Raw genomic sequence first — 22,542 nt, 5'->3', positions numbered from 1 at the left:
CATTAACCACATTTGTTCTCGAACAATAAATTATGATTTGGACCATCGTGCCCTTTTGGAAGGGGCCGCCATGGCTGTGTGCACTTGGGAAGAGGCGGCCACACAACGCTTCCCGGCCCCTGACCCTCACCACCGCGATTTTCAGCATGAGGAACCCACAGCGGGGCTGCTGCAAGCTCCCAGCAGGGAGCTGGGAAGCTCTGGCTGCAGTGCTTGGGTCTGTGGTGGGCGTTCAGCACCTGGATGGCAGCTGGAGAGGCTTCTGCCGTGGGCCAGCCCCAGCCACGTGCAGCGTGGGACGGTGGGGCCTGTGGGCACGATACCTGGGGCTGACAGAGCAGGAAACTCCTTTAACAAACAGGAACAGACAAAACACGAGATATAAATATTATTCGTGGTCACAGAGGTATAAGTAGACTAAGTGCTACATTTCAACTTACAGTTTTCTTTTTTTTTACCGTTTCATCTTTTTTTTTTTTTGCAATGTATGTTACCAAGTATACAGCAGGGCTCGTAAATCTAAAAATCTAAATTAGAATCAATTTTACTTGGATTAATCAGAACAGGAAGACGATTCTGAATTGGTACGGTACAGTTACAATATTTGGTCTCTGATTTTTTTTTAAAAACATGAGTTTCACAGTATCAAAAGTGCTTATTTAAAAGAAATGTAGTGTAACAAACAGTGATTAAAATTTATGCATTTTTGAACATGAATAATTTAGTTGATGTAAAACAGGTTACTGCAGCATTTTAAAAAATTGAACAGTGCTCAGTTTACATAATTTCTTTTCATAACAATAAATTATAAATAAATTTACAAATAGTAATACTGCCTAGCACAAGAATAGACAGAAACACAAGACACAGTACTACAAAGAAATCTATTTTTTTTAAAAAAATCCTAAAAATAGGCATAATTCCTAAAAACTTCTAGCCAGTGATCAGCTTCATAATTCAGTCGTACCAATTCCTTCATGGGTAAGGACTTTGTTTTTAACCCTCGATATAACAGTTGTCTGCTACGGGTTTGCTTTTTCATGTTTTTTTTTGCTCCTTTTTGCTATCTCATAACAATAAATTAGCAATAGTTACGTCAGAATAGTGTCAGAGGTGCAAGTGTCTCCAGAAACTGCATGTGATCTTTGTTCGATGGCAATAGTCTTTTGGCAATTGAAGAAAAAAAGATGAACGTGGTACGAGATCAACTCTTTTGGGCTTCACCTTGGTGCTGCCCAGACCGTTGGCTTGCGCTGGCTGCCGTGTGTGTGACATCGTCAACGTCCACGTCCAGATCACAGTGTCGGGTAAACGCATTTTCCTTAACTGGGCTCGTCTTTAGCTCAGCTGCATTCTAGTAAAAATTCCTACTGACTGATTCCCTCCAGTTCTTAAGAGCTCCCCAGTCCTGCAACACAACCGTCCATGCCCCTTCCGTGCTCCTGGCATGGCTGAAAGGAGCTCCACTGCCACCAGTTTGAGTTATTTTGGCATCGCGTGCTGCGTCCCAGTAAGTAGCCAACGCTTTCCAAGTGTCTGTAGGAGGAGCTGTTTTATTGCTTTCGGGTCAGATTTTCAGGGTTGGGAGAAACTGGCCCCTGAGTTAGAGGGCCGTGGAATGGTGCAAAAACTTAGAGCAGAGCGATGGGCTTGTTGCCTTGGGGGTTCATGTACTGAGCTGCCGCCGCCACGTTGTCCAGGGCCGTGTACGTGGTGTAAAGGCCCGTGACCTGCACGTCTGAGAAGGAGTGGTCGCTGCCGCTGGAGGCCGGGGTGAGGCCGGGAGTGCCCAGGTCACAGTCTGAGAGGTGCAGCGGGGAGTTGCTGAAGGCACCCAGGGTATCAAGGCTGAAGCTGTCGTCTTTCATTTCCTCCCATATGTTACCTTTAAGAGATTAAATTCCAGTCACAGCAACACATCCACCCTGCCCAGGCACTGCGCAGGGGGTCAGTCCTTAACTAAAGGCTTTTCCATGCTGCTTAGAAACAGCACGGCTCGCAGCCGGCACCAGCTGTAGTGCAAAGGCACTGAGAGTCTCTTCCCCCCAAGGCCCTCTGGGCTCCAGCAGCAGGCCCGACCTTTCCAAACAGCATTTATCTACCACGTGCTGACCAAAAACTAAGGGACAGCGCTAAACATCTCTCTAAGCCAAAGATGTTCTCCTTTTACAAATGGGCAAAACCACAGCACGGGTGAAGCTATGGTTTCCCAGGGGCAGAGAGATGTGGTGCCCCAGGTCATTAGTCAGGCGTGCCTGCTTACATCTACCATAGTGCCTGCACTTGAACCGCGATGGTAGTTTGCTTTCCCGTCTAGCACAGCACAGAAATGCACCGAGGAAAGCCAGGGAAGTCAAGCTGCACAGGCCAGCACCCAGCACAAGTTTTTATCTCAGTTAATCCCACCCCAGTGCAACCGACTGAAGCCCTGCTTCTATACTCAGCAACTCCGTAATTGTATAAATCCTGCCCTCCGCTCCCCCACATTCCCTCTCCTGTACCTTGCAACGCAAAATCCATAATGCTTGGGTCCAGGGCGTCCACCTCCGTGTTCATGTCCGTGCTCACGGTCAGGAAGTCGGGAGGTGCGCGGCCCATGGGGTGGTGGGGAAGGGGGCTGGGGCTCATGTCGGGCAGAGCGTGGAGAGGGGGCGTTTGGGCAGGTGCCGGCGAGTCCGGGGCGATGCGAGCCTGGGTCTGGATCTGGTGATGCAGGGGGATGGACTGCAGCGAGAGCGTCATGATGGGCTGGGGCTGCAGCTGGGAGATGGAGATCCGGCCTTGGGCTGCTGCCATGTGGGTCAGGGTGGAGACCTCAGCCTCTGCCTGTTTACCGGGCCGCCTGCAGTTCTCCGGTCTGTCAGTGATCAGCTTGTCCAGCTCCTCTGTGCATGCAATACCCGTTCCCAGGGAAGAAAAGAGTGAGTTTAACCCCTTTGTTCAAGCAGGGCCCTGTCAAAGCATTTGGCTTGTGAGCACAGCCACACACTTCTGCCATAAAGCTGAGAAGGCAAACAGTGTAACTGTGCGAGAAGCAGCACAGAAGGCAATCTTTGTGCAAAGGGCAAAGAAATGCCATCTACTTCCCTACCCTTAACCCTTACCCTAGTCGAATTCCATGGTAACCCCTAACAGAGCTGAAGAAATGATCACGAGATTTACGCAGAGCAACCAAGCTGCTGCTGATGGCAGCTGACCCACAGCTGCAGGACTCAGCATCCCCAGGAGGTCTCCTGCTTCCAGGGACACTGAACTCTGTTTGGTTTGGGGTAAGATTCATCTGAGAGCCCCCTGACCGTTTCAGTGGCACTTTTGTTTTTAAGCAAAGAAGAATGCTACTCATCATTGATTGCATATTACAGATTTTACAGCAAAAAACTCCAATTGATTTTGCCAATATTGAGCTCCTGAAAGCTTCAAAAACATTTGTCTTTATAAGTAAGAATAAGAAAGTTTTACTAAAGAGTTTTGCAGAGTAACACAGTTGAAAGCTGCCACTATACATACTAACGCTGGAGGCAGCATAACTCCTCAGATGGTCTTGGATGTGCTAGATAGGTTAGCGCGGGGGAAAAAGATAACCCGCCTTGAACCTGGGGACCGATTTACGCTGAGTGCCTCCGGCCACGACCGTCAGTTCGGTTACCTCCGGCTGCAGCAGCGTGTTGCCCTGCCATGCAGCCTCGGGGCAGCAGCAGTGATTTGATTCAGTGCAGAGCACAGGGGGTGTTTCTGCCGTGCAGGTTTGAGGAGGAGGCTGTTGTAAGGCTGGGGTTCTGTGCTAGCCAGCTCTGCGCCACCGAACTTATTTCTTAAGACATGTATTCCTGGACAAACAGACATTTTTAACCCCTCGCCTCTCATATAAGTAATTAAAGTGTAGTATAATCCCTACCTGGGTTAGCCATGCTCCTGTGAATGGCAGCTAAGTCCTTCCGCTTCCACTTCTGCATCTCCTCTTCCATCTTGTCAATCTTGGCAGGATTGAGAGCCCACAGGCACCCTTTGCGAGAGGTGCCGCTCATCTTGTTCTCCACCTTCTCAAAACACTTATTGAGGGACAGGTTGTGGCGCACAGAATTCTTCCAGCCATCGGGGGCTGTCTGAAAGATGCAGAGAGGTGTTAGAGAAGTAAGTTGTGAGCCCTGTTTGTAATGTTCTACTCCCCCCTTGCAGGTGTATGCATACCTTGAAGTAGGGAAAGTGCTCCTTCATGAAGCTGTAGATCTCGCTCACGGGGAGGCTGCCTGTTTTGCTGTTCTTCAGCGCCATTGCAATCAAGCAACTAGAGGACAGAGAGACACTTAACAACAGGCTGTAACCATCCCATCACAGCTTCTTCTGGTCTAGCAACCTCAGACACTTGGCTGATCATGGGGTTCCCGTGGTGCTCTGCTTCCCCTGGCACCTATAGCCAGGGAGGTTTCAGAAGTCACCCTGCGATCCTGCAGACTTTACGCCTCTGTGCTATTTTTCTACCTTGATGCTGGTTGTTCAGCTGCTCGTTTGTTCCTGCTACCCACCAGGGGCCGTTTCCACAGAAAATCTTGAGTGGATTGTGGGATTTTTGTTCCCTTCAAAAGGAATCAAATATTCTCATGCTATCGTGCTTACAGTATTTAAAAATCATCCCAATGACCACTGTAAGCAACGTGCTATGCTGTTACCTACTCACCTATATGAATAGATGGGTTTGGGGTAATGTTTTGGATGCAGTTCCTGGGCAGAGTGAGGAGCCAGGCGTGGCTGAGAATAGTGTGTCTGAGTCCCATAGGACGTGTTGTAGATTGCTGCTGGGTTGCACTATATGCAGAAGGAAAAGAAAGAAAATGTCAGGTGCAGAATGTCCATAGGTATGTAGGCTTAGGGATTTTCTTTCTCTTTTGAAAGAGTTCTAGAGATGATCTTGGAAGGTACTTCGAGACAGATCACAAGGAAATAACAGTACCTGTGGTGTGTTCTGGGCTATAGCAAACACTTGCTGTGAATGAGGAGGAGGGAAGAGTTGTTGCTGTGTCTGTAAACCAGGAGATGGCTGCCCACCTACAGGGTACTGGCTCATCTGCTGAGATAAAGACAACAGACATGTCAGTCTTGAAATTACCAACATCTTTCCCTAAGAACTGTTGCAAGGGTTGCTCTTACATTTGCTCCATGTGTTGAAATAGAATTCAAACCCAGGATTCCCTGTGGCAGGCTGGCCTGGACATGAATCATTGCTCCAGGTGCTCCTGAGGAGTGCATATTGCTTGCCACAGGACCTATTTTGGAGAAAGTAAATGCAATAAATGTTCACATGAAAGTACACTTCAGAAAAGAGAGCGGTGACATTTATTTTTAATAGATGCAGTTAACATGGCTAAGCTCTGGAGTGGATAATCACACCTCTCTACAGCTTTCCATCCCAAAAGAACCCTGAACGTTTCACAAATTGCAAAGATGACTTCAGCTGCTTCTAAAACTTATGCGGGGAATGAAAGATGACAGCTGTTTAACAGTCCACAGCGGTGTTACAGACACGGTATCCTACTAAAGAAAAAAGGGAAAAAAACCACAAATTCAGCACTATTTGTACTCCAGATATATTTCTGCTCTAAAGGAAGCAAGATGATACACTGAGCTCTCAGCAGAATGCCTTAGGGAGCAAGTGTGTTTACCTACAGAATGTTCACAACGAAAAGAAAGGCGTTCAGTGAACACATGCTGTAAGTCTGTATGAAGCAAACAGGTATGGGGTAAATAAGATGCTCTTAATTTTATCAATGTTGAAACAAACAAGGAAGATTAATTACCTAATTTCAAAGCTGTTGAAAACCTCTGAAATGCAAGTCTTAAATACCTTGGCCCGAGTTCACACAAGGCAACAGCAACTACACTGAGCAGAACAGTCAATCGGACCCTGAGATCGCTGTGGTGACTGCTAGGACTCTGCCTCTTCAAAGGAAAGAAATATATCAACGCTATCCTTATTATCAGGAGACAACAGCCTCCAGTCTTCTGGCAGGAAGTGAAACGTAATGTACCTAAAACAGATCTACTAACAGGAGAGCTGGCATGTGTGGAGGAACGTAAAAGGGGCAGGAGGCCGTGTCATTTCCAGAGCGGTTGTTTAACCTCCTAACAGTTTACCTGTCTGTTGTAGCAATGCATTCTGAGCGCCAAGGCTAAAATCCATTCTTCCACTGGCCATCTGTTGTAAACGAGGAACATCAACAGATGTCAGCCACGACAAGGACTGCAAGTCACTGGGGAGGTCATCTTCGCTCAGCTGGGAGGGGTCAGAAGCTAAGAGCCTGCAAAATAGCGTGAAAGGTTAGAACAGAGCAGAGATGTCCCTGGTCAGAAAGGAGATGTCTGGGATGCCTAAGCTCATGAAGGTCAGCAGGGAAAACACATCAGGCTGGGATTCTGCTTGCAGAGTTCAGATGCGACCTTTTGTTTCACAGCTAGCTGGTTACCTACGTCCTTAGCCTGTAATCATGTGTTGCTTTGTACAATTTGAAACGTTTTAGCTAAGAAAACTTCTCTTGTAGTACTTGGAGGGGAAGAAAGCATGAGAACCTGGAAGAGAAACTGCCTAGAAACAAAACCAAAGCTGATTCATTGTTTTCACATTTGTCAGAAATTTCCACTTGTATGGCCTTGATGTAGAAGAAACCTGTCAGGGTTTTTAACCTGGCAAATTCGCATAAACCTTGAAATCCAGTGAGCAGCCAGCCTTGGAAGAAGTTTCTGTGCCGAGATCCTCCAGAACCTGCTGCTGGCATTAACACCTGGGGAGAGCTTTTCCCTGCCACTGTACCCGTTGGTGGGGACAGACAGGCACAGATCTGCTGCGCAGACAAAATCAGAGAACGAGCTGTTGATCTCTTCCATTTGGGCATATGAAGTTATTGATACGTTACAAGGAACCACGAAGCATGTGAACCAATTCTTTTAGGCAGTTTTCACATCCTAAATGATCGGAATGAAGAGCTACAGAGTGAGTACACAAGACCATCCAGTCTGTCTTCAGCTGACAAGACCGAGGCAGAGCTGTGACAGACTGCTTTTGGTTTAAAGCTCTGCTCTGACACATTCTGCACGCTCCTTAACACCTGCCTTTGTTTTGCTTCTGATGGCATGTGTTGTACAAAACTGAAATGATGGGAGATATTTATAGTACTCACAAGCTCCTGTGTGGTCAAAACTCCAGTTAAAGTCAACAAAAACTATCGCGAATGAAAGGATAAACTATTTTACTTATGTTAAACTGTCTCAGCAGTCACGGGAACCTTGAGGAGTGCAGCAGCACTTCGCACATGTGAGGTATCATCAGGGACCCAGGGCAAACCCGGCAGGATTCCTGTGCAGGAAGACACCTTTCTCGTCCAGAAGAACAGTTTGGTTGGATGTAGTTGATTTTGCTTTTGAAACAAAGCCTTTAAAGAGCTCTCTCGTAGAAGTGTTAAAGCCAGCTGCACGGCACTAACGCGTGTTCGCTGCCAAATAACGATGCAGAAGCCTTAAATAAATCTGGTCGCTGGCTGGAGCATCTTTTATGTTTTACGTGATTCCAAAGCAGCTTAACAGAGGGAGCCAGAGCTGTAGTGCCTGGCTGCCCAGGAGCTTTCAGCTCCTCTATTCAGGATTTCCACAAACACGCATCAAACTTCCCCAAACTATTATCTACTAGATCTTTAAAGCAGAATTTAATGTATTTGTTTGTAGAAAGGCTGTGAAAAGAAAAAGAAAAAGAAAAGACACCCATGAGCAGGAGCCAAAAGCCCAAATCCTGGCCAAAACATCTTCGAACCTCTCTCCCAGCCTACCCTGTCTTCTTTCTCTTACTGTAGTTATAGTGCAATAATTAGCATTGCCATGGTTACCCCTGTTCAGTTATTTTGTGAGGCCTGGGACTTAAATACATAAAAAGAATGTCAGGTGACCGCTCTGCTGGCCCAGACATTGGCTGGATCGGAAGAAAACAAGGGCATTAAATGATTTGAAAACTGGGCAGGCTCATGTCGTTTGCAACAGTTGGCCCCGTTCATTGTAAGCCGATAACCCATTGTGGAGCAACGACTGTTGCCCAGTGGCACGTGGCCTCGATTGTTTTTGGGATTCTTGCTTAATTGTGTTTTTTTTTTTCCCCCCCCTCCTCCCTTTTACAAACCCCACATTAATCTGGCCGGATGACAGGCGACACGCAGCGCGCACACCCCCGCCATCTGGCACCCCGCTCCCCGCCGGTCCCCGCAGCCCGGGGTCAGCTGGGCGGCGCGGGTCAGCACCCACCGCACACGCCGCCTGTCAGCCCGGGGATCAGCCCTGCACACGGGCTCCGCAGCAGCAGCAGCCGTCGCCTCTTCGGTGGGAAGAGGTCTCCCCATGTTGTTCTTGCAGTCCGTGCACTGGTGGCTCCGCACGCAGCTCCTCCGGGGCGCTGGGCACCGTCCTGGAGGCTGGTCCCGCTCCGGGCAGCATCGCTCCCTGGCCACGCAGGCCCACGCGCGTCCCATCCCGTCCCTGCTCTCCCATGGCCAGTGCGGACCGGGTGATGACAAGGACAGTAGCTGAATTTTTTAGGTCGATACCACAGTCACCAAGCTCCGTTTTAAACACATACCAAGAGGCAATAACGCATAGTAACAAGGCAAGGTGCACAAGCCAGCTCTTTTTCCAAAACAAAGGCATTTTCTTCCCTTCCCCACGCTAGTACGGCACGGCTCTCTGAAATCGAGCTTACAGTTCTTTTACAGTCACCCCTGCTGCTCACGTATACAGAATAACTGCCAGAATAACTGTCTTCACTGATCATGGGACTAAAAGCAAATTTAATCAGAGTAAAATAAATATTTCACATCTAAGGATTATTCTCCTGGTTGTCCTCAAAATCAATGCTGAAATTTCATACACCTTAACGAAGGCGAGGCTGCTTACAGCACGCCCACTGCTCTCTGACGGAGGTGTTTTAAATGCCCAGCTAAAAGCAGCTTATCTCGGTACGCAGGCTCAGTGTGTGTCCGGCTTTCAGCGAGAAACGCTGAGCTAACTGTCTCTGGAAGGAGAGCTGTGCGCAGTGATAGCTAACATTTTAATCTCTTAGGGCTCAGTCTGTCCGACCTGCAAAATGGGCTGTGCAGGCCAACTACAGATGGATAAACACGGGCTGTGATTTCGTGCTCTCTGATTCTGTTCCCCTCCACCATCCCTTTCATCTCGCATTTGAGGGTAAACTTCAGGAGTCAGAGATCGTGCCTTCAGACGGGCGTTCACAGCCCTGGCACAATGGGGCACTGTAGTAAAAGCAGCCATTTCCTTTCAAGGCATGTAAATGAGATAAATAGTGATACGCTGTAATTAATGCACACTGCCCAAAGTGTCCCCAGCTGCACATTCCCCAGGGCTGCCTGGTACACACGCCGAGCTGCTGCACCCCTACGCGGAAAGGTTCCCGTCGTGCCAAACGTGTTGCAAACGTAACATTAGTTTTTAAAGGTGTGGTGAAATTATCAGCTCCGTTTTTACCCCTCTCCTTGCAAATCTCTGCAGGAAGAACCCTTCTGTTTCTATGTGTTTCTGTCCTAGAAAGGCCACCGCATCCGTAAGACTCCACACGATGGTGAGGATTTATGCTATGGTACATGACGCCGCAGTGCTCAGTGCTAACATTCGTCTTTGCTGTCCGCTCTATCGCACCTCGCCCAAAATATTTACCTGCTCAGGGAAATAGCCCTTGGCCAGCAGCCAGCCCGCAGAAAGTTTACTTGAAACAGGAAAAGTTGCTGTTAAAATGAAGCAGCTTTCCAGACCTCCTTATGCTGAGCTACAGTTTTCTGCCAGGAATCCCTGAGAAATTGGAGTCCCGCACTGGTTGCACACTTGGCGAAGCTCACAAGAGCCTGTCAGCAGTGCAGAATCATGTGTTACACGTACCTAAGGATAGCTCGCTTTCTTCCCCTCATGTACACGTGTGCTGCTGGCACATCTGCTGTTGGAAACAGTTAACTGGGCACCGGCAGGAGACACCAACAGAGCACCTAGCTATAGGGAAAGATTCATTCCTGGCACCGCCTTGCAGAAGCCTGCAGCATAAGAACTGAATTTGGCTCTGTGTTCGTAAACCTGACCTTAGCATCTTTCCTCACGCTGAGCTGTTCTAACGCAGCCGGACCTACTGAGCTGGATGTAACGTGGCGGTCACCGCAGACTGCTGTCAGCGTGAACTCCCCACTTCCATGCTTGCAGGCTCTGCAGGGCGAGGAACTCGGCACTGGAGAGCACAGGAACCTTCAGCAGTGCTACAGAAAGTCCGCCAATCGCGTCTGCTGAGACTGAAGAAACGCTCGGCAGCGACCAGCACACCCTAAAATATTTTATCTCCAGGTGGTTCAGCCAATACCGGGGCATTCCAGCTTGCGATACGGTACGCGAAGTTACACGTTCCTGTGCACGTTGAACCTCCCACACTTCAGGGGGCTCTGCCTGCTTGGAGCACGCCCCTAAAAGATGCCAAGCACTCAAACTGGTTGATGTTGTAGGGTGGATCTAGTGCTATTGGCATGTTCAGCTTCAAGCAGTTTCGGGATGCCTCTCACTCAACAGACAGTTTTCATTACCATTGCTAGCACTGACTTCTGAGCTTTTTGCGAGCGATGGCACCGCTCAACAAGTAGAAGCAATCGGGGTGATAGGTCCTTAATTAGCTGTTTGCAACAGTTTACCCAGTGAGTGACAACCAAACTGGAGAAGTCCTCAGAAAACCCCTTCTTGAAGCGGTTATGAGGAACTGTTTGCTTTTGTCTGGGGTTACATAACGTCCTCAGAACAAGCACAACAATTTCCCTTATGTAAAACAACACAAGGAAAATATTTATGTTTGTGACTCTTCAGCTGTCTCCATGGTGAGAATCACTCTCTTTTATTAGAGTCAACTTCCCCCGTCTCCTTTTGCTCCTCATTCCATCTGTTCTGCTCTTTCCCTCTCCACACTCTTCCTCGCACTTTCCCCTCTGCAGGTGTTTCCCTGCACCAGGTTCTGTTTTCCAGGCTCCACAACCATCTGCCTCCTTCCTCCCCGTTCCTGCTCCACCTCCTCACCTGCTCACGGCCAGCAGCTCTCACCGCTGCTTTGCTCTGCAGTTCCACTTCACCTTTTGAAGTCACGCCACCCATCCAGTCCCAAATGTCTAGCCTGCCTTTCTCCTCCCTGCCTTCAAGTTCTTCTAGCAATTTCTGGATTTGCTGTAAACAAGAACAGAAATTAGGCAGCTTTCTAGGGACAACCAGAACATCCCTCCTCAGCTACAACTCAGGAAACTTTGGATTAGATGAACCAAAGCTAGTGAGGAAAAAGCAAATAACACAATTACCCTGTCAGGTGTTGCTGTTCTCCTTTCCTTACATCATGGTGCAGAAGAGAAGACGATTCTCCAAAAACCTCCCACAAAGACACTTAAGCTCTAACAGATCCAGCTATACATGCTCTTGGAGACTTTTATACATTTCAGCTCTGGGTTTCCCAACACCCCGTTACATCATTTCGGCCTGGGATGAAGGGAAACTGAATTACGGGTGACCTGCCTGATTTGCTTAAGCCTAAGAGGAAGTTAGCAGCAATGTCAGCACTGAACTCCCAGACACTCGCTCCTTGCTCTGCTTCACCCACATAATCACCCCTTCTTCCCGCAGAGTGGCATTTGCCAAATGCAGCCAGTATCTTAATCTACAATCTGTTTTGTTTAAATAAAATTAAAAAAAAAATCTGCGGTGACTAATGTCAAAATCAGTTTCTCCCGCAAAAATGTGTTGAAGTATCTGGCACCACACGAATGTTTTCTGTAAAAATCAATAGCCTTGTCTACCAGGGAAGCTGTTTTTTTCCTTTGACATTGCTTCAGCCGTGGTTCATTAGCACGGAACTGATTTACTTGCCTGGGATCTTGAGTAGACATTTACTCCAGTCTAAAGGGAACATAAAATATACTATCCCAGGTTTTGCGCTGGTGCGAGAACCCGCCTCCCTTGCCTTAGTTGCCGCTGTGGTCACCCAGCAAGTCTCCTTTCCGCACAGGCGAGGTTTTTGTCAGTGGGTGAAATAAGAGCTTTCTCAGAGGAATGCTGAAAAGATACAGATTCCTTTTCTGCTTCCTTGTCTTGAGCTGGAGGTCAAGCACCTTCTGTGAGGTAACACAGGAGCTCAGTTCTGGTTTCACTGGAAACAGAAGCCGCAGAAGCCGGCGGGATGCTGCCTGGATACAAACCAGCCCTCCCTGGCTCTGGAAGTAACTACAAGACAATTTGAGGAGTGAGGGCCACTATTTTTTGGTAATGCTGATTAGCACATTTCAGGAACCGCATAGGAAACAGCTGAGCTAATCCACTTAAATCAATCCACAGCGGCCCGAGTTTGACTGATTCCTAGGAGGTTTCTCACATTTTTGAAAGAATGAAGCAACTACTGTGATGAAATTCCTCCGACACATCGAGTCATTATCTCACTCCCTGTCAGACACACGTGGTGTCAAGGGAATGGACACTGACATTTTCCTCAGGAACAATTACGGTGTCGTTAGTTATGCATTTGTAACCTTCTGTCTGCAGAAATTTACTTCTTGCAATCTCCCAGCCGCCATCTACCCGCGGCAGTGACTGGCAGACATCCTGAACTGTAGCTCGCTCTCCCTAGCTCAAACCCAGGTATCAGACTACCACTTAGGAGAGCTGAAAGGTACCCGGCGTCACAGAAGGTAAGGACCGTCCGCCTTTTTCACCACTGCATGCAGTCACATCTGGAACATACGAAACGCAGTGGTTACGTGTATATAATTAATTTATACACATGGCAATTCAAGGCTTACGGGATTTGTTGCCAGTCTTAAGTAATTGCTGGATCAATAGCTGGAGAAAGAGACACCGTAACTGTTTGGGACAAGAACTGAAGAACAGCTTAACCAAGAAAACCCTTTACCTTTTAAACATGCTTTGATGATAAACTACGGTAGCATAAAGTAATTATTACAGCAAAAAATAATCATCAGAGCGCCTAATCAGCTAAATATAGGGCAATTTATTTAAGAACCAGAGGGACAATTAAAATGGGATGAAGGGGGATATAGTCCACTAATACGCTAAGTGCTTTATGGTGGAGTCACTACTCATGACCAACCAAAAGGATTGCTATTTAAAATTCGATTCCAGTTTAACGCGAATAGAAAATGCATTACAAGGCCTTCAAAATACTACATAAGGCTTCTGTCAGTTGGAAATGTATGATAATACACAGCTACAATACAATGGAAGAATAAAACCACCGTCCTTACACAAAATGCCGAGCTGCTGGAGTTCAAGTCCACTTTAGCCAAGCCAAAAGTAAACTGTTGTAAATCCGTTGCTATAACCTCATCTGCCTCACTGGGGCTGCTAATGCTGAAGACCTTCATATTAAATCTGATTCTGCGCTTGTGTATGTTGCCATAGATCTTCTACTTCTCTTGCACCAATTAAACTAGACTGCGTGAACATGGACTGCAAATTTCAGGGGAAAAAAATACTGCAAGAAGACCACAGCACTCATGAGCTGAATCTCAAAGACCAGCTCCAAAGCCACTGAAGACCAGGGGAGCTCTCCACTGGTTTGGTAGCTTTCATTCAGCTCCTATAACACATGCAGCTTTGTGCTGAGATAACCACAGGTGCACCACTGCACGGTACTCTGCTCATTGCTTTGATGCTGATACCAAAATATTTACGCTAAAACATAATATTAGGTTTTTAATTATAATTAACAAAGTGTTAGTAAAGTGTTAAAGGTTTAAAAACTCCAAGTGCTGTTACTCTCTGCCTTTATTCCCTGAAACCTAACATGAAATCATTAGAAATACTTGCCACCACCACAATTATGAAAATAGTGAAGGAGGCGGTATTTTCTCTGGGAAAGTGAGAGAGGCATCTGCTAATACCAAGTTTTACTTTGCACTGATAGCCAGGCAGTGAAAGCTCCGTAACAACATAGGACTTGGAGAAGCTGCGACGGCCCTTAATCATTCCTGTACAGTGTGATGTTTTATATCCCACAGCTGAATCCACAGAACAGATATTTGTCTTAAATCGTTTTATTATGGTGCAAATAGTGCTTGGACTTCGCACAGAGTAGTCCTGAGGATTAGGCTGCTATCTGCTACCTCAAATTTACTGTAGATGCTTTACATACAGAGAATTCTAATGTTTGCTAAAATCAGTTTTTTTTTCCTTGTTCATTTTTAAACAAACAAACAAATCCATAGTTTCTTGCTCTATGCATAAATGCAGGAAAACATATTGGCATTTACTGATTTGATCCCCTGCCCACATGCACACGCACTCTCTCCCTTTCAGTGTTTCTTCCTGCAGCCTCCCAGGAAAGCCTGGTCTCCTCCAAGTCCAACTGCCCAACTGAAAGCTTCCAAGTGAGACAGAAGAGTATTCTCAGCACAGCCCCAGCCTCCCACTCACTAATTGGAGGCCATTCCCATTTTGTGGAGCCTTGATGCTCCCCCATGGAGCACTCAGGACTGTGGGTTCCAGTCTTGGACTGTGGTGACAGCAGGAGAGTAAACAGAGCTGATAGAATTTGACAGGTCTATTCTTTTCTTAAAATCATTCAGTCTAAAAGATTTTCTTTTACATAATCCAAAGTGTTTTCTCATGAAGTAGGACAAATACTGCTCTGCATTTATGGTGCAGTTCAGATTTTATGCATTTTTATCAGAATTTGCCACTATTAAACGAGGTCAAATAATTCATTTTAGAACTGCACTAAAGAAATCACAAATGGGTTGAAAACGTTAGAGAACTCTGATCACTGAGTTCAAAATGCTTAACAGAGAATTAACAGTAGTTTTAAAAAGTAGTTGACCCCGATAAAAGGAGAAACTCTTACAATTCCTTTGCTGGCAGTAAGATAAATTCAACCTTTCTCAAAAAAAAAAGTGGTTTTGTTTTTGTTTTTCTGCTATGAGTTAAAGAATAGCTCTCTCCATAATAAGGGTCTTTGTTAAGGTGGTGAGTTCTTCAGGGCACCGGTACAGGCTTACACGTAAGTACCCAGAAGCCTCTCTCATACACACCCTTCATTAAATACTAATTTCTTTACAAATATTTACATAGCCAACAAAATGCCTAGAGCAAACAGCGTTTTAATAAACAGCAAAACAGAGTTCCACAAACCTTTTTTTCCCCACAGTGGCTTCAGAGAGTATTACAAATCACTTGTTGAGCTGCAAGAGGCTGCAGCGCAGTGTTTGCCTTTTGAATAGAAAGGGGCTGTTGGAAGAATACCTGCGGCTGACCACTCTTACGCACAGAAACGTGTGAAAACACCCTCAGGCTGGGAGGAAGGTGCTAGTCTGTCACTCCTTATTTAAAAAAAAAAATAAAAAAGAGTTTTGGTTTGTTTTTAATTGTGAGAACCAGATCACGCTCTGCTGTTACGTATTTCTTGGAACTTGGCATCATGTGACAGGACGTACCCTAAGTTAACCCAGCGCACTGTAATTCATGCATAACTGCCCTGTGACTTCTAACAATACTTTTACATGATAACTGCATGCATATTGGCATAGGCAAATTATCAGAGGCTGTTGACAGATCCAGATTTGCTCCCACTGGTAGTAGCACAACTCTGACAGAAGCCAGCGCTTTGGAGTACTACAGAAGTACTTGTTTTAATGAAAAACTCTCCCAGTGCGTATTGCACGTCATGGAGACGTTCAATGACTACTTCAAAATAACGCAAAACGGAATCTGAAAGGGAGTTTTTAAATAATTAAAGAAGGACATCCTTGTCTGGCAACACTTTTACAGTAGAAAGAGCTTACTAGAAGGTCAGCCCAAGGCTCTGGAGGTGTAGTTATCAAAAATGGCTCGGCACCAAAACACTTTAAACAGGAATACTTCTAAATAAGTAACGCGTTGTAAGCGGTCACCACCTTAGAAATCCAATTCGGCGCAGAGAAGTAACGCGGTTAGCTTTTTTGGACAGCAGGCTTTCTACACGCTACATTTCGGTAAGGCAACCACGAGAACTGTTAAAACAACCTCAGCCAGCAGGCTTTGACAGCGCAGCGCGTAGCGTTGAACCGGTAAAGAGTCCTCACCTGTACTCCTGTGCAGGGTGGTGACTTTGCCCTGAGTTCCTAAGGACTCCTGACATTATGGACGGGAGATCGCTTTCTATCATCTCCTTCGCAAAAGACAAAAACAACACAAAACGGAAAGAGAGCATTCACACGGGCGTGGGGTAGCTATCCAGCATTTCAGCAGCGGAGGGGGGGGGGAAATCAACAAAAATCCCACCGAAGCACCTGGGCTGAAGGGGAAGGGAGCCGGAGGCGCCCAACCGCCACCCACCAGCCCAGCGGGCGCTATTTGGGCCCTCAGAGGCTTCCCGGGGGGGGGAGCCCCCTCAGCCCGAGCGTCAGAGCCCCGGCGGGGCAGCGAGGCCGGCCGGGACGGCACCGGCGGGGCTTTCGGTGCCGTTTCACCGCCGGGACGAGCTCCCGGCCCGGCTCCCGGCGCTCTTCGGGGGGACGGCGAGCCCTCACCGCGCTGCCTCAGCCCCCCACCCGGGGTGGGGGGGGGTGGGACACCGGCAGGCGAAGCTGGGGCCCCTCGGAGCTCGGCCGCACCCCGCGCCCCCCGCCGCTCCCACAAACCTGGCGGCCCCCGCGGGGGAGGGGGGGGGCCCGGCGCGGCGGGGTCTCCCTCTGGCGGCCCTCGGAGCGGGGTGGGGGGGCTCGGAGTCTCCGCCGGCTGCCCTCAGCGGGGGCCCGGCCCGGCGGTTCGGGGGGACACCGGCCCTCCGGCGGTGGGCGGGGATGAAGGGGGGTGTGAAGCCCTCAGCGGGGTGAAGCCCCGCTGAGGCGGCTCGGCGCTGGGGACGGGGTGGCGGCGGCGGGGAGCGCGGCGGCTGGGCGGCGCGGCCGGGCTCCAGCCCGTTTTTAAATTTCCCTCTCAGGAGCTGTCCAGCCTGGAGCATGCGCGGCCGGGGCCGCCCGCAGGGTCAGGGCCGGGGCAGGGCCGGCGGAGCGCGGCGTTTCCCGGCAGCGCTGCGAGACCCCCCCCCCCCCTCCTTCCCCGGACCACCCCCCCCCCTCCCCTTCTCTCTTCACGCCCGGGGGGACCTGGCCGTGATTAACGCTAAACGAGCCGAGGGGGGGAGTTAAAAAAAAATAATTAATTAAAAAAACCACCAGCTTCTCGCAACTTTCTGGGGGCGTTTAGCACCCGGGCAGCGCGCTGAGGGGAAGGGGAGGGGGGGGACGACGACACCCACCGACCCGCCCCGCCGCGTTCAAACCGGCGGTTGTGGGGATGAGAGCCCTGAGGGGGAACCGCCCGGGGGCTGCCGCCGGGGACACCCCCCCCCCCGGTTCCGCCCCGCCGCGGGGCTGCGAACCGCCCGCCGGTGCCCGCTGGCCCCGCTCGATGAGGAGGCAGCGCCCGGGGCCGCCTCTCCCCGCCCGCAGCCCCCGCTTTGCCCGCCGCCGGGCCCGCCGCTCCTCGGGCCGGCCTCCACCCCCTGGGCGGCCGCGGGAAGGTGCCCGCGAGCGGCGGCCCCGAGCCCTCCGTCAGGCGGGCCCGGCGGCGGGCACACCGCGGGGAGGCGGCGGCCCGCCTCGGGGCTCTGAGGAGAGCGGCCCGGAGGGGGAGAAGGGTGGCCGGGTAGGGCACAAGGCAGGGCGAGGGGGCTCCAGAGGGCCACCTAAAAAACCCTAAACCTTAAAAAACCTAAATGGGTGAGGGGAGAGCCCGGCCTTTGCAAGGCGACGGGGGCTTCCCCTCACAGGGGGCTGAGGGGAAGCTGCTCTCCCTGCTGGGAGCTGGGGGTGCCCGTGGAGCTTAACCTAATTCACGCTTGTACCTCTTTCTCCAGAGGGTTTTTAAGCACGCTGCACCTACCCAGAAGTGAACTGTAAAGGTGCGAGGTTAGGACAGCGTTACCTCCACGTAGCAGATGGGAGCAAAACGCCTGAACCACAGGCAAAGGCCGTGCCGGTGGAGGGACAACCCCAGAAACTTGGCCCGGGATTGTCAGGTCTTGATTTGCTTTACCAGATTATTCTTCCTGTAAATCCACCATCAAAACAGGTATCTACCTTACTTGTCATGAAAGGTGGCGTCTGCGTAGAAGCAGTTTGAAATCAGTGATGAAACTGTGTCGTTCAGGCTTTGCATAAAGTGTAAATGTGGAAACGCTTTACATGTGTGGAATGAAAACGCAGATCTCATGAGAAATCTATTTGCTTATGCCTGACAGTTTGCCATGTGGTACAGAGGGAATGGAATGTGAAGGCAGGGGAGATCTTTTCTTCTGCTCTTAATGAGAATCTGTTCACTTTGATGAGCATCAAATCTCCCTCTGTTAATTACTGTCAATAGAAATGGAGAGTAATCAATACTTCTTAGCATCAGGGCCTATCCCAGGCACATCTGGAGAACCAAAAAGGAGCATTAAAAAAAGTAACAGTACTGCTGGAGCCTAAGGCATAGAGTTCACACAGTTGCAAGTGTTTCCTAAATTACAGTGATATGTTGTGCTGCTGTGTTTTTTTTTTAAATTAAGGTCTACTTGTAGCCGTTATAGTCTTACCTTGCAACTTAAAAACATTTTTTTTTTTGTTCCTGTAGCTAAAATATTTGTAGGAGAGGTAAAGATAAAACATGATATTTCTTTTAGAATTCCTGAGAATTTACTTTGGCCATTGTGTTGAACTTTCTGCTCAGCTGGTTTCCTTGTAGTAATACATATAACGTACGGATTTGTTTCTCTCATCCAGGTGATCTGCATATCTCCTGCTTGGAAGGGCTGGATTGTAACAGGTATGAAGTAGACGGGTAGGTAGTTTGTACCTGTCTTGCTCACTAGGGGAGCTTAAACTGAAATGTAAAGGGATAAAGAGCTTAGTTCACCAAACGCATAGAAGAGTACTTAGCAAGTTGCAACAACTTTCTGGTTAAACATTATGAAGAAGTTTTCACAAGGGCACAGAAGGATGGTGAATCTCAGCCCTTGGAGATGCTTTTAAAATTTGGCTGGACAGAGCTCTAACCAAATCAGTCTGCTTTGGCCCTGCTTTGAGCAGAGGTTTGGTGCAGAGACCTCTGGAGATCCCTTCCAACCTAAATTACTCTTTGACTCAATGAGAGTGACATGTAGTACTCCTTGCCAAACACACACACAAATATTTGCAGGCTGGTGTTTTCACTACTCTTAAGCAGAGCAGGTGGTACAGTCTGCCAGTTACTAGCTAAAGCACTGTTAAACCTATGAAACAGTTTTCAAAACAAAGTTTCCTCAATAAAAAACTGGCCTTAGAAGTTACTGATTATGTTTTTGTTGTTTGTTTGCTTGTTTTTCTGTTATCTCCTAATGTGTTTTTTTTTTTTTTTTCAGAAATTCTTTGATTCTTTTATATTAAGTGATGGCATCTTGAAGTTTGAATGCAGGTAAACTGCAAGTTGATGTTTGGATTCAGAGACTGACTGTAGTCAATTTTCCCCTGTTTTAGGTGTTTTCTCACACAGTTAATATTACACTGAAGGTATTGTGCAGTCCAAGAGCATGACAATAGCAAGAAAAGGGATATTGTTGTGTATGGTTTTCTAACATACATTAGCTGGGTTCCTTTTACACGATTTAAAATGAGAGAATACAAGATGTGGACAATACTGTTTTTGTTTATAGTCTTGCCTAAGTTAAGGAATGGGTCGAGTTCACCTGACACAATTGAAGCTATTTGTGTAGTGAGTATTAGCAAATAACATGTTAGGTATTTCTGTTCAGCCAAATTCTGTCTAATTTATTTTGGGGCATGTAAAACCACATGTAGCCTTTGAAATACCGTAATGCTCAGCAATTAAATTCTTCCCTTCTTTGGAGTAACTAAAGTTTTATTTTGCTCACTCTCAAGTATATTTTAGGAGGGAAGTCAGAAAAAGCAAGGGCAAGTTGAGGAACCCTCAGAAGTCATCTGTGATAACTCAGTGAAGGTTTTGATGACCTCTGTGTTCCATCTAGTCAGGCTATAAAATCAAAATGTTTCCCCTACCTCAGACCAATTTGGACTGATAATCAGAGTTGCCATGTTGAATGCAGAAAGGCTGAAAAGCTGCTTCATGTTTTTACATCATCGTTTTTGGAAAAGGACTTTAACATGTCCAGACCCTCAGCCTTTTAGTCCTCACTTGGCATGTTTTCTGGTTATAGTTTTCATCCTTCTCGGCTAAGTATCTAAAATGTGTGGAGAAAAAAAAATGGTACGAACTGAGATCAGTGCCCTCTACTTAGTGAAATGGGGTGCTTCTAAAAGCAGTTAGTTCTTCTTAAAAAGGAATACTTTCCTTGCACATTTCAAGCCAGCTCTGTTTTACGTGAAAGTGGATTCTTTACCTCCACCCAGTGCTTTTTACAATTCATCGCTCCATTCCCCTTAGTACAAAACTGAAATATTCTCTTTACATTATAAACTGCAGCTTGATGATGCAAAGTCCCAGTCCCAGAACAAAATCAGAAATAATTTTTGCTTTATCCCCTTCTCAGTGCACAGATCATGAATTTGGTTTTGTATTCTTTCCCTCGGAAATAAAAAGCAGCTATTTCAGTTACCAAAAGGATCTTTTCCTGAGACTTATTCATTCATGTCTAAATGAAACTAAAGTGAAAGTGGATTCTGTACAACCCATTTAAATATAGGAAATTTACAAGCTTCCTCCTTTTATTAAAATGCAAAAGCACCGACTTTTTTTTTTTTTTAGAATACTGTATCGTAACAAATTATTCTTAAAAATCATTTAGTGTGAAATTGCAGATTAATCCCATAGGGATGGGGTTTTAGTTCTCGTCTAGCCACTTGGGAGCATACAGATGGTGAATCTGAGTTTTACAATGGGCACAATCACTGATTACATGCATGGATGTAACGGACAAAAAGGCCTTCCTCACGGCTAAGGTAAGGAAAATACACTGGAGGTCCTAGTGCCTGACTTGGTCAGAAAAAGCTACATTTTAAAATGCCTTTACAGTTTAAAAGTTCTATAACTCATATCCCAAACACAGAGAAACCTGCTTTATACACCTGTTAAGATGCCTTTTTTAATTTCTAAGGAGATTACTACTTTTCTTATTTCCTTTTCTTTGTGTTGTGTATTCAGGCAACAAAGAAACAGTGATTCCTGCGGTAGGAGTTTGGCAGCTTCTAACCATCACTGCCCTTCTTACTAAAACTAATTCCTGGTGTTCTTTATTCAGTTGTTGTGGTCTGTGTGAAGAGTTGGTAGTCTGCCCTGTAAGAAAATAATCTTTATCCTCATGAAGATGATATCGTTGCCCTGTGGAGCCTACTCACTGATCTTAATGCGAAATTGTTAATACTTAGGAACAAAACCCATCATACTGAATCCGGGTGGGTTAGGGTAAGGTGTGTCATCAGAAAGAGAAACTGCTTTGCTGGTATATTTTTATGGATTTAAGATGTCATTTTTAGAACAGCATGTTGCTGAAGAATGCTAAAGTTTAGAAAAAAAAAATAGAGATAGCTGATCTGTTTACCACAACCTCAACCTTTCTTATTGTACTTATATGCGTCTTAGAATTATACTAAAGTGCTAAATGAAGCCATGCATTTGACAGGTAATTTCTTTTGAGGCTGAAATGATCTCACTGCTGTATTTTTACAGAGCGCCTGAAAGAATGGGCCCGGAGCTTCTAAATGCCACAGTAACGCAGATAATACAGAGCCATTATTATATGCACTTTAAGAGCTGGCAAAACCACGAAAACGGGCCCACTAGGAAATACAAACCCTGCCAATCTGTTCATAATTTATCCACTTAAGCCTAAGCATAGCACAATTATACCTGTGTGAGTGGACTACGAGAGTATTTTGCCTTGATACATATCTATTTGGGGGCAAAACATAGTTTATAGATAGTGTAATTGTGCAGTACAATGGTTGTTATATACAATATTATGAAGCAAGTGTTGTGACAAGAGATTTCTGGTTGGCTGGCACGTGTTCCACCACTTCAAATGTCCAACATAATTGCCTTTATCGCTGTCTGTTAGCAAATTTTAATTTGCTCGAAATTTCATTAACAAGAAAGTGATCTCTGAGAAATGTAGTTTCAGTGCGTACCTAAATAGCCTCCAGCAAAATAGTTACTTTCAGAGATATAGCATCTAATGCAAGCATAGAGAAATGAGAAAAATCAGGATGGAGGCTAAAACGGCCTCCCCGAACCATTCTGTTATCTGTAGATATGGTGGTGTGGATAACAATTAGCACCAGCATGTGTGGAAGGTGGCATCATCTGTACTTAGATACATGATGAAAATCTGTTGGTGTAAAGGGTTGGGATTAAAACGTATTGTTACCCTGACTTTTGAACATCATTTTATTTCAAATAAAAGATAGCACCCATAGAATGTCAGGGTAGTACCATAAGTGTGTAAAGCTCAAATACAGCATGGTAAAGGACTGAACATTTGATATCCATTTTCTTCATAGCTTCTGCAAATCT

At 46.9% G+C, this 22,542-nt stretch overlaps 1 protein-coding gene and 1 long non-coding RNA gene across 5 annotated transcripts; one reads left to right on the top strand and one right to left on the bottom strand.

The window, feature by feature from the left end:
• Nucleotides 1–442: 442 nt before the first annotated feature.
• FOXN4 (forkhead box N4) lies at nucleotides 443–17,497 on the bottom strand. Of its 4 annotated transcripts, XM_080559303.1 has the most exons (12): nucleotides 16,677–17,497; nucleotides 16,119–16,204; nucleotides 11,355–12,773; nucleotides 8,278–11,226; nucleotides 6,130–6,293; nucleotides 5,146–5,261; nucleotides 4,949–5,065; nucleotides 4,676–4,803; nucleotides 4,189–4,285; nucleotides 3,896–4,103; nucleotides 2,502–2,885; nucleotides 443–1,885 (listed from the first exon to the last, which is right to left on the bottom strand). In XM_080559303.1, the coding sequence occupies exons 4-12, from the start codon at nucleotides 8,499–8,501 to the stop codon at nucleotides 1,632–1,634; spliced, it is 1,692 nt and encodes a 563-aa protein (XP_080415429.1). In that variant the 5' UTR covers nucleotides 8,502–11,226; nucleotides 11,355–12,773; nucleotides 16,119–16,204; nucleotides 16,677–17,497; the 3' UTR covers nucleotides 443–1,631. The 4 variants fall into 4 exon arrangements, with proteins under 4 accessions (XP_080415429.1, XP_080415430.1, XP_080415431.1 ...); XM_080559304.1 differs by having other exon boundaries at nucleotides 4,949–5,062; nucleotides 8,278–12,773; nucleotides 16,677–17,496; XM_080559305.1 differs by lacking the exons at nucleotides 8,278–11,226; nucleotides 11,355–12,773; nucleotides 16,677–17,497 and having other exon boundaries at nucleotides 16,119–16,649.
• An 85-nt stretch (nucleotides 17,498–17,582) lies between these two features.
• LOC308179341 lies at nucleotides 17,583–20,769 on the top strand. Its single transcript, XR_013940336.1, has 3 exons — nucleotides 17,583–18,111; nucleotides 18,801–18,843; nucleotides 19,418–20,769. It is a non-coding gene; the product is annotated as an uncharacterized lncRNA (long non-coding RNA).
• The last annotated feature ends 1,773 nt before the right edge of the window (nucleotides 20,770–22,542 follow it).

This window comes from Anser brachyrhynchus (assembly GCF_964034855.1).
Source record: "Anser brachyrhynchus genome assembly, chromosome: 17".
NCBI classification, from domain to species: domain Eukaryota; kingdom Metazoa; phylum Chordata; class Aves; order Anseriformes; family Anatidae; genus Anser; species Anser brachyrhynchus.
Note: the sequence above shows the minus strand (reverse complement) of the source record. Positions and strands in the feature narration are given on the sequence as shown.